General features: G+C 36.8%; 1 protein-coding gene across 1 annotated transcript in view; it reads right to left on the bottom strand.

Annotated features, from left to right (window-relative positions):
• The window catches only part of vwa8 (von Willebrand factor A domain containing 8), a 123,536-nt gene that overhangs the window by 73,799 nt on the left and 32,064 nt on the right, over positions 1–17,673 (bottom strand). Inside the window, exons 18-25 of the mRNA XM_082175026.1 lie at positions 16,441–16,544; positions 15,274–15,380; positions 11,079–11,150; positions 9,338–9,414; positions 6,587–6,662; positions 3,192–3,327; positions 2,981–3,100; positions 2,641–2,846 (exon numbers count right to left, since the gene is read on the bottom strand). Of these exons, the coding sequence (XP_082031152.1) occupies positions 2,641–2,846; positions 2,981–3,100; positions 3,192–3,327; positions 6,587–6,662; positions 9,338–9,414; positions 11,079–11,150; positions 15,274–15,380; positions 16,441–16,544 (898 nt within the window). The remainder of the gene's footprint in view (positions 1–2,640; positions 2,847–2,980; positions 3,101–3,191; positions 3,328–6,586; positions 6,663–9,337; positions 9,415–11,078; positions 11,151–15,273; positions 15,381–16,440; positions 16,545–17,673) is intronic.

Consider the following 17,673-nt stretch of genomic DNA (forward strand, 5'->3'; position numbering starts at 1 on the left):
TGATTTATCAAATACTCAACAAAAACACATATGCAATCTTTTTTTTAAAGACTTTCTTTATATGTTTTGTCTAAAGTTTAATTAAATGTTCCAATTAAAACAAACAAACAAAACAACTTCAGACCATTTTGTCATATGTCAGACCTTTCAGGGTTAATTTTTGACTAATAATTTTCACAAATTTCAACATGGTCAACACAATTAACAGCCATTAAAACAGATTTTTACTTTAGCAGTAAACAACAAAATATCAATAACCTTGATTTCAGATTTATTGTTTAAAAATGAATGCTGACATCAAACTTGATACAAAAAGTATTGATGATACTTGAAGGTGTATTTCCACCAATGTTCATAAAATTAAATCATTCTTTTTACTAATATTATTCAGTGTTTTATAACTAACCATGCTGTGTGTTTGATCACGTTTTATGGGTAATTTATACTGAAATATTACACATTATTATAAGCTATTCAGCAAAATGAAATCTTTTTAATTTCATGCCATTGTAATTCTTTGTTCAGTTCAAATTTGATTTGTTTGCTTCCTCACTTCACACATAGGAAGTGAATTGGGATTTGAAATATTTTCAATTCAATTCATTATGTTTCACAACCTGCCTATGGTTAGGTTCTTCTTTGTCTAGATTGTACCTCTGCTCACTATGGACATATTTACACAACTAACTTTAGGATTTGCAAAATGAGATTATTTTAAACAATTTTGAAGGACTTAACAGGCCAGGCCTTAACGGGCCTTATCTGATAAAAAAAAAGAAAAAAAAAGTTTAGTTTAGAAATTCATAAGTAGACAATTTATATTTGTGTACAAAGCTGATTTCAAGGATGACGGTCTTTAGAACAAATGGTTTATAAGATCACATGAAAAAAAAATAAAAAATCAGTCAAGTTTAACTGCTAGTGTAGACTTCTGATGGGTGCTTTCGGCAGACTAATCTGACAACTGACTCCTCATCCAACGTGACAGATGAATTCCATCCATCTATCTGTACCCCTGTCACTCCTGAGAGCTGAGGCTAGAGTAGGAGGAGGCTTGTACGCTGTGTGTGTGTGTGTGAGAGAGCTGAGTTAAAGCCCAGAGACAGGTGGCCCAGAATGGCAGTGTGGCCTCTATGTGTCAGATCAGTCTGTGAGTGGGCCGAGTGAAGAGACAAGGCCTTTCCTCCCTCACTCTGTGTCTCGTGCGGCACCTTTCATCTCAGGCATAGGGTAACTCACCCTCATCTATTAAACATCAAACAGTTCATCCCCGACACAAAGTCTGAATTCTTAAAATGGGGAACACCCTACAACCAATATGTTTGATGTGTTGTGTGGATTTGGCCAGACATTTGACCTGCGACAAAGTCTGGTCCACTCTGTAGCTTATTCTGGAAATGATCTGTCCATTTAAATGATGAGATTCCGTCTGATTGTCATGCAAAACAACCAACCACAGTTGTTGTTTTTTGTTTGTTTTTTTAGCGCCTGAAATACACTACTGTTCAAAAGTTTGGGGTCAGTTAGGTGTTTTTTTAAAAGATTTTTTTAAAGAATTAAAACTTTTATCAGCAACGATGCATTAAATTGACCAAAAGTGACAGTAAAGACACTTACAATGTTACAGAGTTACAAGAATCTTGAAGAAAAAAAAATGTATCACTGTTACCACAAAAATATTAAGTAGAGCTGCACGATATAATGAAATATCGCAAATGTACACATTACAATAGGCATATCACAATGGTTTGGAATAACTGAATGATTTTAATACTTCAAAAAGTTATGAAAAGTCAAAGTTTTAGATCCAGGCAGATAGCAGATAAGAGACTGGATACATGAATGTTAAATACCTGTGACATGCTTAATGTTAAAAAGCGCAATAAGCAGCAGAAAAGAATACACAGAAAGCCGCTGTTATAACACCGCCTCTCGGACAGTGCAAGATCCCGAATTCAGTTCACTTCCGAAACTTATTTGGCCAAATACACACAAAATGATGTCAAAATGCCTGGCAATTAATCATGTATACACAGTCGGTTTTGTCTTAAGTGAAGGTAAACAGTTGAGGAAGAAAATGCACGTGTAACATAATATTGGATCTGTGCAGCTCTTAAAGGGACAGCAGCCTAATAAACATGTTGCTGTCTATCATTTATGTTAATCAAACAAACAAACGACAAAGAGAAAAATCACTCACTGCTCTTGAAGGAATCACTTTTGTAGCTTTTTTTTAGTTTTTTTTTTAAAGTAATGGATGCTGAAAATACAGCTTTGCCATCACAGGAAAAAAATACATTTTAAAGTACATAAAAATAGAAAACTAATATTTTAAACTGTAATAATATATTTCACAAAATTACTGTATTTTTGATGACATGAATGCAGTCTTTTTGAGCATAAGAGACTTCTTTCAAAAACCTATTTAAAAAAATCTTACCGACCCCAAACTTTTGAACAGTAGTGTAATTGATATTAAAATAATAAAAGGAGTGGAAATACAATTTTAAATAATAGCGTCACTCTGTCCATTATTTGCTTCCATATTGTGTTAAATGCATCAGACGGCCTGTGAACTATAAATGTGTCAGACGGACAATAAACGTGAGCCGTCTGAGGCTACAACTACCTGCCAGTTACCTGTAGGTGTTTTACGATGTTGACCACCTCTCGTGTAGAGTAGGGGTAGGTGATTGTTCCTTGGTCAGCCATGGCCCGGAGCTCTCCGAATGCAGCCACCAGCTTCTGGAGAACAGCATCAGGAACGCCAGGCCCGTACTGCTTCAGCATGGCAAACTCCGCCTGAGGTTTGGGGTTGTCCACTGCATGGCAGCTAAATATGTCCCCTGAAAGAGTGATTTCATCATATCATCATGAGTATTACAAACAAATATAAAGCCCTTATTTGATATTTGTTTGTAATTTTAATGACATTCTGTGTTCAATTACTATATAATGGAACTGTCAATATAAGCCTTACCAAGAGCTCCAAAAAAGTCATTTCCCAAAAACGGAAAGCCTGGTCGGTTTGCTAAAACAATCATGCGGAAGTCTGGATGCATGGGAATGGCATTAGGCCTTCCTGCTGCTTCCAACGGGTCTGTGGAAATCAAATAACAATTCCAGTTTTAAAGACTGTCAGTGACGGGTCAATGATGTGAAACATGTTTGATCCTCTCAGTCCATTTCACCTGACACTATTCTTCTTCCATCTGCCAGGATCATCTCTCCACTTTCCACCAAAGTCTTCAGGATACAGGTGACATTTGTGGGAGCTTTATCAGCTTCATCTATTACCAGGATGTGTCCCATCTTCACAGCTTTGACCTTGAAAACAGCACATTTTTATTTATTTATTTATTTATTCCGTCAAGTCAACTTATAATGTTAAGCAATGTCTCCTGCGCCAAAAACAGGTGTAATATTTAAAACAACCATTTTCCATCCTCAGGCTACACTACTAAAGTATGAGCAAAGTACATTTTTAAAAATAAATGAATACTTTTATTCAACAAGGATGCCCTAAATTGATAAAAAGTGATCATAAAGACATTTATAATGTAAAAAAAGATTTACATTACAGACAAAGGCTGAACTTTCTATACATCAGAAAATCCTGAAAAAAATGTATCACTGTTTTTACAAAAACATTGGTAATAATCAGAAATGTTACTTGAGCATCAAATCAGCATATTAGAATGATTTCTGAAGGATCATGTGACACTGAAGACTGGAGGAATGATGCTGAAAAATCAGCTTTGTCGTCACTCGTCACAGGAATAAACTACATTTCAAAACATATTCAAATAAAAAACTGTTCAAATCTCTTTTGTCCACTTTCTCCCACTTCTGTCCTGATTTCTTCGAGGAGAGGGTCTATGGGCGGGTAAATGAATGGGCTTTTTCAGATCTTTCGATCTAATGGACAAAATAAGCTCACACAATACACATGAATGCGAAAAACAAACAAAGAACAGTAGCTTTCATTTCTGCTCTGACAGCTGCGAAACGACGACGCCGAACACGTCTTCTTGTTCCTCTCATTCCTAGAAATCCTAAGTGAGAGAACATTGTGCTTGGTCCGTCTTTCATCTTCAACCCAAACTTGGGTCTCCAGCCAAAGTTTAAATCCTGTCTGGCCAGCGCGCTTCCCATAATGTTTACGCATTAAAAGTAAGCGGAGAGTAGGCTGTCTTTTGTGGCTGTTCGAATGCATTCGACCACATGAGCGTCTACAGTTCACTATGAAAGCAATCCGGTCGATTGTGAACTGTAGTGTACCTTTAAGACTTTTATAATCTTTGTATTTAATTGGGCAACAATTCACTTTAACTTCTAAGATGTTCCAGAAAATTTTAGATTGACAATGGAATCAGATTGTGACTGGCTGAATTGAAATAATTTTTTTAATTATGAGGAAAGATATGGCTAACTACACGTGCCAGAGAAATACACTATTATAGGTATTAATAGGTAGAAATACACTACAACATATTTCCGTTTTGAAGGCAAAAACATGAAAACAAATTACCCGAAGGTACACGGACCAGCTTGGTTTCCATGCTTTCCTTTGACTGACCATATTTGAACTGTTGCGCCGTGGATCCTCTTTATTACAAAAAAGCAAAGAGGAACAGAGTTAATAGGGAGCTGAAGATTATAGCCGTGTTTTCATCATCTCTGATATGTACAGCTGACATTAGCGCCTCTTATTTACAACCCAGAGCTGAAAGGTGGATTGAGGAGAACGAGGGGTGTTTTCTTGATGCTTTTATCTGTTGGACCGGCACAATGAGAGACCATTTGGAAGCATCGATATCAGATGAGGCGCCAGAAGGGGCTTCAAAGCCTAAAGACTATTTATACCCTGAGAGCTGCCGCTGGGTGCTAATTGAGGGGCCAAACTCCGAGTCACAGCCTGCTTTTCATCTCTATCCACCTTGTTTCGAGCAGAGACATCGTTAAAAGCCTTATGTAGAGAACACCCGCGACCCTGCTTCAAAAACAATGTGTCTAAATGGCACCACCACGCTATCAAAACAACAGGCCGACTTCAGAAACGAGCAGCGTGGAGGATTATAACACACTGTCCTCGAGGTCATTCATTAATTTTTAATGCTTTTTCCCTCATCTGTGCCGGGGAGTCCTCCGGGTTTGAGCTGGCAACGTGTTTGTCCTTGCTGGAGCAGTGGTCTGGACCATCTGCTGATAGATGTATAAATATCACTATGAACCACTGAGGTGATGAATCACATACACAAATACTGATAGAGCTCACTATAGGTAAGCAAGCATGGACTCTGTTACAAAGCCTTGCTGTCCACTGCCTACATAGGAAAGTGTCTTTGAGGCAGCATCATAAGTCAAATGAAACAGCATGGGTAATACAAATAAAGCTGCTTGTGTGAAGCATAAAAGACAGTGAATTGATTCCAATAGAGTTCGGTGTTAAGGTGCGATCACATTAGCAAAAGTTTGCAGACAAAAAAGGCTCCATGTCTATGTCAATAGTGTAGCGATGTATATGCACAATTCTCACAGAAGTCACTTTCAAACAAAGCAGCTTTCAGTTGGTCAACATGGAAAATTGACATGAGCAACTTGAAAGTGAGCATAGAGAACTTTATGCATCGTGCAAAACTCACAATCGCATATATTCCAATTGGAATGACTGGATTTTGACCAGTGAAAATCGCATATATTCCAATTGGAATGACTGGATTTTGACCAGTGAAATTTCATAGAGCAACGCTAAATGTGACTGCACTCTAGTTGTGTTGCTAAGCTAACAACATGAAACTCTAAACTTAAGTAGTTGTTAATAAGTCAAATATGTTGCAGTGCATTCTGGGATTGCATTCTCAAAGCAGGATACATTTGGCCAAAAGTCTTCTTAGAACCGGGATTTTCAATTCAGGGTCAAAGACTGTTTACAGTAACACAAAGACGCTTCATTCGTATTAGTATGAATGGGAGAAACTGCAACGTTCAATATGGTGGAGAAAATCCCGATCACCAAATGGTAACGTCATTGTATCACTACAACTGCTGTTAGATGCTTTGGTTCTTATAGAAACTGAAACTCACGAACTGCGCATTGGTTGGACCAACCTGAAATATACACTTTTTAATGTTTTTTTGTTTTGTTTTTTTTATAAGCGAAAGAAGCAATAATTATGATTCAGTCATAGCAGCCTGAAGGCTCTGCCAATATGATCGCTGAGCGAACAGACTTTCCTTGAAAGAAACTTTGTAGGGTCCTGGTCACTAACAGTCAGAAGAAAAGAATTGAGAGAAAAAAAGAAAAACAACTCTACTTAATGCATTTTAAGGGCGGTCAAAGTTTTTGTCTTTATATAATATCACACTTAATATTTCACTTACTAAGCGAAGGCAGGAGTTCAGCTTCAATCCTAATTAAAGGCACCTGATCCAGCTAATCATATTTGAGAGACCTTGGAATCAAACAAATCTACAAAAATACCAGTTTTAGAAGAACTTCTCAATGTCGAGAGTAAACCTGTGTCTGTGTAGGCAGCTCACTAGGTTTAGAAACAGAGCCATGATGTCAGTGGTGAATACTGACCAATGGAGAGTCTTCATAGACGATGACTCCATCTCTCACAGAGGGCTGCAGAGTTAAAGTCTGGACTGTGGTGTCTCTGTTGAGCATAAAAACAGAGCTTTAGACTGTGTTTGTTGTGAAAAATCATGCATACACTAAATGTTGACTCTGTTCACAGTTAAATCATAGCTAATTTCTCTAGAGGATGAGATGATTTGTGGATTCATATTTATGGGTCCTACATAAGTATAAAGTAAACTGACCTACATTCAGTGTGATGGACAGAGCGTTCGAGTTCTTGTGCAGGTTTGAAATGTGACACATATCTCTATAGGCTTAGAGGAAGGGAGAATCCCTGAAGTGATTACTTTAGACTAATTTAAGATTTCCATAATCGCTAACCAGGCCATAATGCATGCGAGTTTGACTTTGGTTTAACTTTCAAGAGGAAACTTCCAAGATGATATCAATCTCTGCACCTAATAGATGGGTTAGACACAGTGACATCTTATTCAGCTGTATTTATCAAAATCCAGTAAATAGTAATATTGTGAAATATTACAATTAAAATATGAATATATACAGGGGTTGGAGAATGAAACTGAAACACCTGGTTTTAGGCCACAATAATGTATTAGTATGGTGTAGGGCCTCCTTTTGGGGCCAATACAGCATCAATTCGTCTTGAGAATGACAGATTCAAGTCCTTCACAGTGGCCAGGGGGATTTTGAGCCGTTCCTCTTACAGAACAGTGGCCAGGCCCATATGTGATGCTAGTGGAGGAAAACGTTTTCAGACTCGCTCCTCCAAAATATCCAAAAGTGGCTCAAAAATATTTAGATCTGGTGACTGTGCAGGCCATGGGAGATGTTCAACTTCACTTTCATGTTCATCAAAGCATTCTGTCACATGCTGTGTGTATTGGTGCTTTATCATGCTGATACATGGCAACCCCGCACAATGTTTGAAACATTAGGTGCACATTATCCTCCACAATGGTTCGATAGTCCTTGGCAGTGAAGGACTACGCGTCCATCAAGCACAGAAGGGAATGTCATGATATTGCAGCCCAAACCATCACTGATCCACCCTGTGCTTCACTCTGGGCAGCAACAGTCCAGGTGTTGAGCCTCTCTGGATCTTCTCCACACCGTAACACACGGATGTGGGAAAGACAGTGAAGGTGGACTCATCAGAGAACAATACATGTTTCTGTCCACAGCCCAAGATCTGCACTGTTGGCAGCATTGAAACCGACATTTGGCACTGGAACGAGTGACCAAAGATTTGGCTATAGCAGCCCGACCTTGAACATTAACTCTGTGGAGCTCCAGATGAACAGTTTTGGCGGAAACATGAGAGTCGAGGTGCACATCTGTGGTTTTATGTTTTTTGGGATACGGGTTAGTACCTGGACATCTCTTTCAGACAGCTTCCTCTTGAGTCGACAGTTACTCCGGTTGGATGTGGTTCGTCCTGTATGTTGGTATGCCGACATTACCCTGGATCCCACAGCTCTCGATAAACCAAAGAGTTGCTGTCCTGGTCACAGATGAGCCAGCGAGACGAGCACCAACACATTTATCCTCTTTTGAACTCTGATATGTCTCCCATTATGTTGTGTGGATTGCAATATTTTATGTTCAGCTGTGCTATTGCTCTGCTCATTCAATCTTCACACTCCGCTCTTACTGATGGAATGTAAAATCAGTGAAGATTGTATATAGTCGTGAAACCTCCAAACACTATATTGGCCAGTGTTTCAGTTTCACTGATAAACCCCTGTATATCCCATAAATGTCCCTCAGTGCATCCTGGTGCCATCAGTTCCCCAGGTAAACTGCCATGCACGTGATAAGAAAACGGGACTTATCGGACCAGGTAACCTTCTTCTACTGCTCCAAGGTCCAGTTCAGACGCCCACGTACTCTTTGTAGGCACTTAGGTAGACATAGGGACTCTGATTGGTCTATGGCTACGCAGTACCACATGCAGCAGATTATATTAATTCACTGTGTGTTGTGACACATTCCTCCCATAATCTAAAAACCTCTCATAATTAAAATTGTGTGTGACACAATAGACATTCTATTGGCTTGAGAACCGAGAGCAATTCACAAGTCTTGCCATTTCAGATATACTCTGACCCAGTTGCCTTGCCATAACAATTTGACCCTTGTCAAAGTCGCTCAGATCTTGTCAAGGAGTTGTCGAAAGACATACCTTTGTGTTTCACAGAAGATAGAAAAAATAATAAGAGGGTTGGACTTGGAACAAGGTTAAGTGAATGATAGTATTGTAAAATGTGAACTGCTCCCTTTTAAGTTGTACTTTTGCCTTTGAAGAACTACAATTAAAGTTCCTTCTGCCCTGTCGACAGGTGTCCTAATTCATCAGGATTAAAATAGCTCACTCAAGCCTTAGAGAGGAGATCTTTTTATTTCAGGCACTCAGTCAGTCTGTAAAAGAAAGTTTCACCTTCTAACACACAAAAACAAAATCGTATGATGCATCTGTGTCCAGATGTTTATCTGTCTGATAAATAAAGGTGTCCTCTTTCCTCCGTTTCATTCATATATAGAGAGGCTACATTACTCAGTTCTTCACTAATGAAGAAAAGCTCTATGTAATGTCACTGAGTGGATGTGGGTCATTCCCGGTGTGGCCTCATAACCAGGTTCTAATTGAGTCTAGAGTAGTTTCTGATAATAGGTCTTCCTCTCTGAGAAGGCTTTATTTGAGAAGAACTCAGGGGACTTCTTTTATTTTACCTGTGAAGCTGAAGATATTCTCTCGGTCTGTTCATGAGATGCAAGAATCGATCAACAATCTTGTTTTTCCCAACACCCTGTGAACAGAGTAAGAACATGTTAAAGGAACAGATCACCTATAAATGAAAATAAATGTGTCATTCATTATCTACCCATCCTCATGTCTTTCCAACCCTCTTTCTCAACCCTTTCTTCCATCTGTCAAACAGATTTTAGGCAGAATACCAGAGCTTGTGGAAGTGGATGGTGATTTATACTGTCAAGCTCTAAAAAAAGCACCATTAAATATTATAAAAGTAGTCCATATTACTCATGCATAATATTCCAAGTGTTTTGAAGCCAATTAGTTTATTGACCATTACTGGGGCTCTTAAATTTAATTCATGCTTATACATATAATAATAAAAAAAGCACATTACCAGGTTTGACATAATTTGCATGTATAGAGCTCACGTCATGTTACCAATAGTGACACGGCAATACTGTTATCCTTAACTGTATGAACTGCTATCCACATTAATTCAATGAAAAACAGAAGCTCTGCAAACAAAATAAAAATTATATTAGGTCAAAACCACATGAGGGTCAGCAGAGATGACAGTTTTCTTTTTTTCCATCTAAAGTATAGAGCAAATCAGTGTTTTATTACATCAGTTCAGACATAACTAAATTGGCAAACAAACAAAAAAATTAGATGTAGCTGAGAGTTTAAAGATTTGGGTCAGCAACCCTCTACAATGCAAATAAATCACTCACATACATGACCAAACTTCACGCTAGGCACCAAAAAAAAAAAAAAGTCTTAAATTAGTCAATGGCTAGTAAATTGCATGATTTCACTTGCATGTGATTGAGTGAGACAAAAAATAAGTTTAGCATATATATAATTTTGTTGCCTGCTGAGCTGAATTTCTGTTCTATTGTGTTTATTTGTGCTACTGCTTGTAGTTTAATTATTTGTACTTATTTTATTATAGACTGTTCACTTCTCTTTAATAATGTTTGAAATTTATGCCAATTTCTAGCCAATGGCGACTCGAGCTTCAGTGTGTCGAGCTTCAGGATTGGTCAGTAATATATATATACACAAATTGCCAGTCGTATATGTATATGTATTTTTTTTTTTTTTTCAGCAAGGATGCATTCAATTGATCAAAGGATGAAGGATCATGTGACACTGAAGACTTGAGTAATGATGCTGAAAATTCAGCTTTGCATCACAAATTACATTTTAAAATATATTCAAATAGAAAACAATTAAATTTTGAATTGTAATAATATTTTACATCACTGTTTTTTATGATCAAACAAATGCAGCCTTAGTGAGGATAAGAGACTTATTTCAAAAACATAAAATAAACAAAACAAATGGTAGTGTATTAAACAGGAAAGCATGTATTCCCAGGTCTATTTCATTTTATTATACATTTATTTATGTGTTCTGTGTGTCAATCAATCTACTTGTCTAAACTCTGAAGTGACAGCAGTCCGGACGCCCACTCTTTTTCCACACCCTCTGGTCTCTGGTAGAGACAGTGGGCGAATGCCTGGCCGCCGTAGGGCACACCGAGTCCTAGCTCACCCTGTAGCTGGTGGGCAGATGCTTTACAAACGCAGCTGTGCTTCATGGCATGATGCCACCGCTCTGGGATAATGTACTGTACATCTGCTATGCTCTCAGGATGAGAGCGGACAGACACCTTTGCAGACTGTCGTCCTAAAGATGGGAATTCTCAATTACCTGGTTCCCCACAAGAAGAAGGTGTTCCCCCAACAGGAAGTCCTTCAGCATGTCCTGCATGACCATCATGTGCTGTGAACAAACAGACAAAACATATTTTAGAATGAGACCAGTACTAAACACAGTGGGGTCCCAAACATTAAATCTGGGATTTTTGTCATTTAAAGCTGGAAACAAACAAAGTTGAAAAACAGGATCTTCAAATCAAGGTACAAGATAACTTTTTGTGAAATAATGGTTTAAAGTATTACCAACTTGTACCTCAGGTTTAAAAAAAAAAGCAAAAATACAGGTTGCAGTAACATTTACAACGGAAGAAATCCTATTAAAAGGATTTAAAAGGCAAGGATGTTAAAGCACTTAACATGAGTTATTTAGTTAAACCCTGTGTATAATTTGATCTATATGGTTCTCAAAATCATCCATTGTCAGGATGAAAAGTGTTTTAAGTGTTTATTATTGGTATTTCTGTCACCAATAAAATAATTACAGTACCGTTCAAAAGTTTGTGGTACGATTTTTTTTGTTTTTGAAAGTAGTTTCTAATGTTGCATTTATTTGATCAAATTTTTTTATACAATACTATTACAATTTAAAAGAACTGTTTTTCTATTGTAATATATTTAAAAAATGTATTTATTCAATTCAGTTTATGTGATGGCAAAGCTGAATTTTCAGCATCATTACTCCAGTCTTTAAAGTCACAAGATCCTTCAGAAATGATTCTAATATACTGACTTGCTGCTCAAGAAACATTTCTGATTATTATCAATATTGAAAACAGTGTTGCTTACATTTTTTTGTTTTTTTTGTGTGGAAACCATTAAAGAAACAGGAGTCAGTATATTTTGATGAATAGAAAGTAAAAAACAAAAACAGCATTTATTTGAAATAGAAATATTTTATAACATTATAAATGTATACGCATCTACTGTCACTTTTGATCATTGTAATACATCCTTGCATAATAAAAGTATTAATTTCTTTAAAAAAAAAATCTTGCTGACCCCAAACTTTTGAATGGTAGTGTAAATTTGTAACACTGATCATGACTCTTTGTACAGACATTCAAATCATGCTGGACATGGTCCACATCAGCTTTATTTGTCAGTCAAGTGATTTCAGCAAAAGGAGGAATTCTTAAGGAGGAATAGAGGGGTGCAAGTATGACATCAGAACATGGAAGTCTAATTCGCTGCTGGTTCCATCGAGATTTTCCTATGGGGTTTTATAATGTGTTCTTTTTTTATTTATTATTTACATGTAAAATAAAGCCTGTGATAAACATAACTTGACTATACTTTGACATTTTGTTCTACAATGTAAATTACACACTCAACCAAACGCGAATTTTGACGTGTAAGTTCAAGTAGTCACTAGATAAGGCAGCTTGGGGTGTGAGTGTGTGCAGTGAACGTTGAAGTACGGTCAAGTTATGTTTACCGCAGGCTTTATTTTACTCAAACATTGAAAAACCCTATTATAAAACCCCACAGGAAAATCTCGAAGGAAGCAGCAGCGAATTAGACTTCCTGGTTCTGATGTCATACCTGCACCACTCTATTAACTTTTTGTCATGGTACTACAATTTGTAATGACAAAAAATTACGTATTTTCACAAGTGGCCTCAGACTTTTGTGGTGCACCGTGATCCATCTCAGATTGCTCCAGTATGAAAACACATGAGAAAATCATCAATTATATCTGAGAAGGTCACCTACATTTTACAGACACACAAAAGCTGAATGGATATAGATGGGAGCAGAAATTAATTCTGGTCCAGTTATGGCACAATGAACTGAATTTTCTATTTCTGAGGCTGCAAAGGCACAAAGTGCTTTTTCAATACGATAAGGTCATATAAGAATGATGCGTTTACTGCATACACACATTATACAAAAAGCGATGCGAGCGGACACACGAGTTTGCCAGATTGGGAGGGAAATGTCCTCATTTCTGCCTCAGTGGACTACTGCACTTCTCCTTCTAGTGCTCTAAAGACAAAAAAGCAGGTCATTGAAAAGTGGGACAAGAGTAACTTTTTTTTCCTCCACCTCTTTCTGGGCCTCAGAAGGGAGGGTAGAGGAATATCTAGGTCATCCTCGTTCTCTTCTCACATCACTGAGCAACAGTAGCGCGAGACCAAATGCCACACATGCAGTGTGGCAACAACACTGAGTATTACTATTGTGAACACTTTATATTTTGTTATTATTGCATGATATAATGCTAAACAGATATTTTATATTACCATTTAAAAGTTTGGGATCGGAACATTTTTTGAGGGAAGTCTCTTAGGCTCACCAAGTCTGCAATTATTGGATAAAAAATACAGTAAAAACAATAATGTTGTGAAATATTGCTGCAATTTAAAACAACTGTTTTCTTTATTAATATATTTTAAAATGTAATTTATTCCTGTAATGCAAAGATACATTTTCAGCATCCTTACTCCTTCAAAAATCATTCTAATATGCTGATTTGCTGCTAAAGAAACCTTTTTCATCCCATTATAATTATGTTGAAAACAGTTGTGCATTTTTGTGGAAACGGTAATTATTTTTATTTTTTTTCAGGATTCTTTGATAAATAGAAAGTTCAAAAGAACAGCATTAATTAGAAAAATACATCTTTTGTAACATTATAAAGTTCTTTACTGTCACTTTTGATCAATTTGATGCATCCTTGCTGAATAAAAGTATTAATTTCAATGAAAAAAAATCTTACTGAACAGTAGTGTATACACATTAAACTAGTCATAAATATTCATATTTGAATGTACAATTAATACTGATATGTTCCATGGTAAAATAACTGTAGCACAGTCTTAAGTGGCTTATTGCTATTATTGGATGAAATGCACAAATGTTCAACAAGAAAATGTATTTATATTAATAATAAACAATTTTCCACCAAGTAATATAGTTCATTAGTCTTTGTGCATTGAAGATGAAGTACATCATTTCAGAATTGTAACCTGTATATTTAAGCAGTTAAATTGGCCAGAAATGGCTCGACTGGTGTGTAGAGTTGGATTGTTTTGACTGAACAGTGGCAGATGGGGGAGTATTTGAGTCTTTTTTGTTTTGGTTTACAAATGTAAAGTAACTGATCGCTATCTAGTTGAGCATATGAGCATGAGAAACAGTGTGTCTAGATTCAGCAATAAGAGACTTAACTTTGAATGTTGAACATCCCTCAGCCAGAAGACCTTGAAATCCCTAATAATGAAATATGATTACACCCTGTTTCACTGTGGGCCAGCCGAGATCCTGCTGTGCTTGAACGTGCCTGTGTGTTTGGCCAATGTTCTTCTGTGGGTCCTCTCTGAGATCTGACCTTTGAGCAAAAGTCTCCGCTGATTTACAAGGCTTAGACAGATAGATTGAGCTTTCCTCACTGCCAGACCAACGTCGCCTCATTGCCAAGCAACGCTGCATGTTTTTTTGTTTTTTTAAGTACATAATTCATCTGGTGTTCGGTCACAATGTGTGTGTGTGTGTGTATCTGCTATTCTACAATGCTTTGATATTTTGATTTTTTTCATTTTTGCGCTAAGATTTATATAATATATAACTGCAAATGTCCCCAAAGGAAAACTGTCCACATATATTTTTCTCAGTCTGATTTTTCATCTTCATATCTACAATATCTCCTTCGTTCCTTCCTTGTATTTTAGAAATTTTTTAAATAGAAATTACAGCTGACAAATAAAAATGTTTGCACACTCAATTCAATGTTTTTTTAGTTTTTTTTTACAATGCAGTTTTACAAAGAACAACCTTACAAACACCCTGATAAACTAGTTAAAGGTGATACTACTTAGTTAGAAAATGTAATTATGTGATGAAACGTATTTATATTGTTAAGGGAAAACGCATACATTTGCCATTAACAGCGTACGACTTGGAAGCTAGACGACGCTATGGAGTAATTTTTGTTGTGAGACAGCCTACTACACAATAATGCTTAGGAATACTTCCCCAAAATTGAAAACTCATCAAGAGATAGTCACAAATTTAAAAAATGATGTCAGAATTCTTATTTTCTGCTGAACTATCTCTTTAAATGAATAGAGCAGCTCTTGAGGCTTAAGGGATTGTGCTTGGTGAGCCCATATCTTTCTTTCTCTAGTCTGTGGGCCGCAGAGAAGAGGACAATGTTTCTTCCGGTAATAGGCAGATAAGGACCTCACCTGAACGTTCTCATAAAAGAGCACGTCGGGGACCTTCATCTTCTCATCAGGGCTGTACACAGGAGCCGAGATGTTCCCTATGGTCAGAAGTCCATCTTTTACTGTGCCTAACAGGGGAGAGCAGGAATGAAAAGAAAACATTAGAGATTCTCCAAAAAGAGGTTTTACCTATTCAGCCATGTCACTGACCAGCTACTAGGGACACAGCCTCTTTTCTACTCAAAGACAATCTATTTCCTCCCATCTACACTTTTACACAACATAGTACTGTACATCTGAAATCTAAGACTGTGAAATAGTCTCTTACAGACAGTGGGGAAAATGGGACAAAAATATCAGGGCAGGCTAAAATTACTGAGGAACCACTGAAGCTGACTGAGCCTGGTTTGTGTGAAATTTAAAACTGAATTGAGAAGGACATTTCAAATTCAGCAAGATGCAGAATTGCAATTTGAATTCAAATGTAAGGAAGTGGGATTAAATGGAAATTAACTGCTGGAAGTAGTCAAAGATAATACATTTGAGCCCATAAACATGTGATCATACACATGGTATTTCCATAAACATTACGTGATGTTAATAATTAATGTTTGAAACGAAACCTATAGAAATGTGTAAATAATTTATAATTATATAATAGTTATGCAGTATTGAATATCTTTAATATCTAATTTCTTTTTATCTTTTAATAATCTAACAATGGTGGAAGAACGCTATTTTCCAGAATGCTCTAATATACCCAAACGTCTTTAAAATGTAGCCAAAAATCCATATTTAACCAATAGACGCAAATTTAAGCAATATTTATTTTCACATTTTTAAAAACAATGTGGTAGACATTTTATGGTGCTGCACATGTTAGTTTTCTGGTAGTATTGAACTTTATAGAAATATATTTAAGACTGGCAAAACGTATTCTTCATATATGAGAATAAAGTCAAAATTAGTCATAATTAATGATGTTGTGTTCACAAAACCCATTTCATTACATATATTTACAAAACATCTGTACAAAACACCCTCTATTGTATCAAGCTGAATTTCTTAGTATTATAATTCAACATCCTGTGGATCATGGTCCAATAAAATAAAAATTCTTATAGACTATAACAGTAACTCTGACTTTTGCTTAGCCCTGGTCTGAAGTGGTGTTGTACTGTAACTCACAGGTGTAGAGGTGGTTCTGTTCTGATGCTGGGTCAGGCTGATCCTCTATTGAGCAGTTCACCAGACTCTTCTGAAGAGACGAGCGAGCCAGGCTGGGCAGAAACCTACAAAAAGAATTAATTCTTTATGCATTTCAAATCAACTTTTCCCAGTCATTGTAAACTTTACAAGCAATGAAGCAGGCGGTACAGCTGCATGAAAGTGTGTAATGTGTAGTGTGTCATTCTTAGCATCAAACAAAATACAGAAAAAAATAAAAATATATATTTTAAAGCAAGATTCGCGTTTGCCATTGGTTGATAACAGACAGTCAAACTCATAACTTTGCTGCTATGTCATATCCAGTCTGACTGTCTGAAGCCACTAGTGGCAAATCAATTACACATTTCACTTTTAAGCTCTAAAGGCCCATTCACTTCAAGTCTGCACGAGGATTTTACAATATAACAATGCATCCTGCAATTTGTGAATACAAGAATGATGGTCATTTCGACATTTACATCAGTGTGATTAATTTTAGTTAGAGTTTGATGTAGTACGGATCTTTGCAAACCGCACCACGAAATGGGCTGATGACGAAATACGGCTGTGTGCACTGTCTGTCCTATTTGCCAATTTCAAGGGTCCATAAAAAAGACTGGTACAGTAAAAAGTGCTCAATTTTTGGGGTTTCATTAGGATAGTATGTTATATTTCAAGGCCTTATGTCCACTTTGGCGGCCGAGAAACCACACCGCGGCCTGTTGCCGCAATATGCGGCTCAGTGTGCATTGTCCTATATGCTAAGTTTAATGGTTTATAAAAAAAGATTGGTACAAAAAAAATTATTAAAAAAACGCTAAATTTTTATTTCATTAGTGCAGTATGTTTGTCCCATGTAAAACTTTAACGGCCAAATTTAAAAATATTGGTACAGTAAAAATATTTCACAAGATCAATTCACTCTTTATTAAACCACTTTGTTGGATTTAACACATCTTTGTAGGTGGCGGATAAATACAGAATTTAGGGAGTCACGTTATATAAATGGGAGGCGCAGGCATCAGTAAGTGACAAACGAATATGTAGCTGGATTGAGCCTCGTACAAGACAAACTACTCTAACAAAATCCAAATGTTGAGCACTTATTACTGTTCCAATCTTTTTTCATTAACCATTGAACTTAACATATAGGACAAGGCATACTGATCCGCCTATTGTGCCATCAGACCATTTGGATGCACGCTTTCTCGG

This window comes from Leuciscus leuciscus, assembly GCF_965113295.1.
Source record: "Leuciscus leuciscus genome assembly, chromosome: 7".
Taxonomy (NCBI): domain Eukaryota; kingdom Metazoa; phylum Chordata; class Actinopteri; order Cypriniformes; family Leuciscidae; genus Leuciscus; species Leuciscus leuciscus.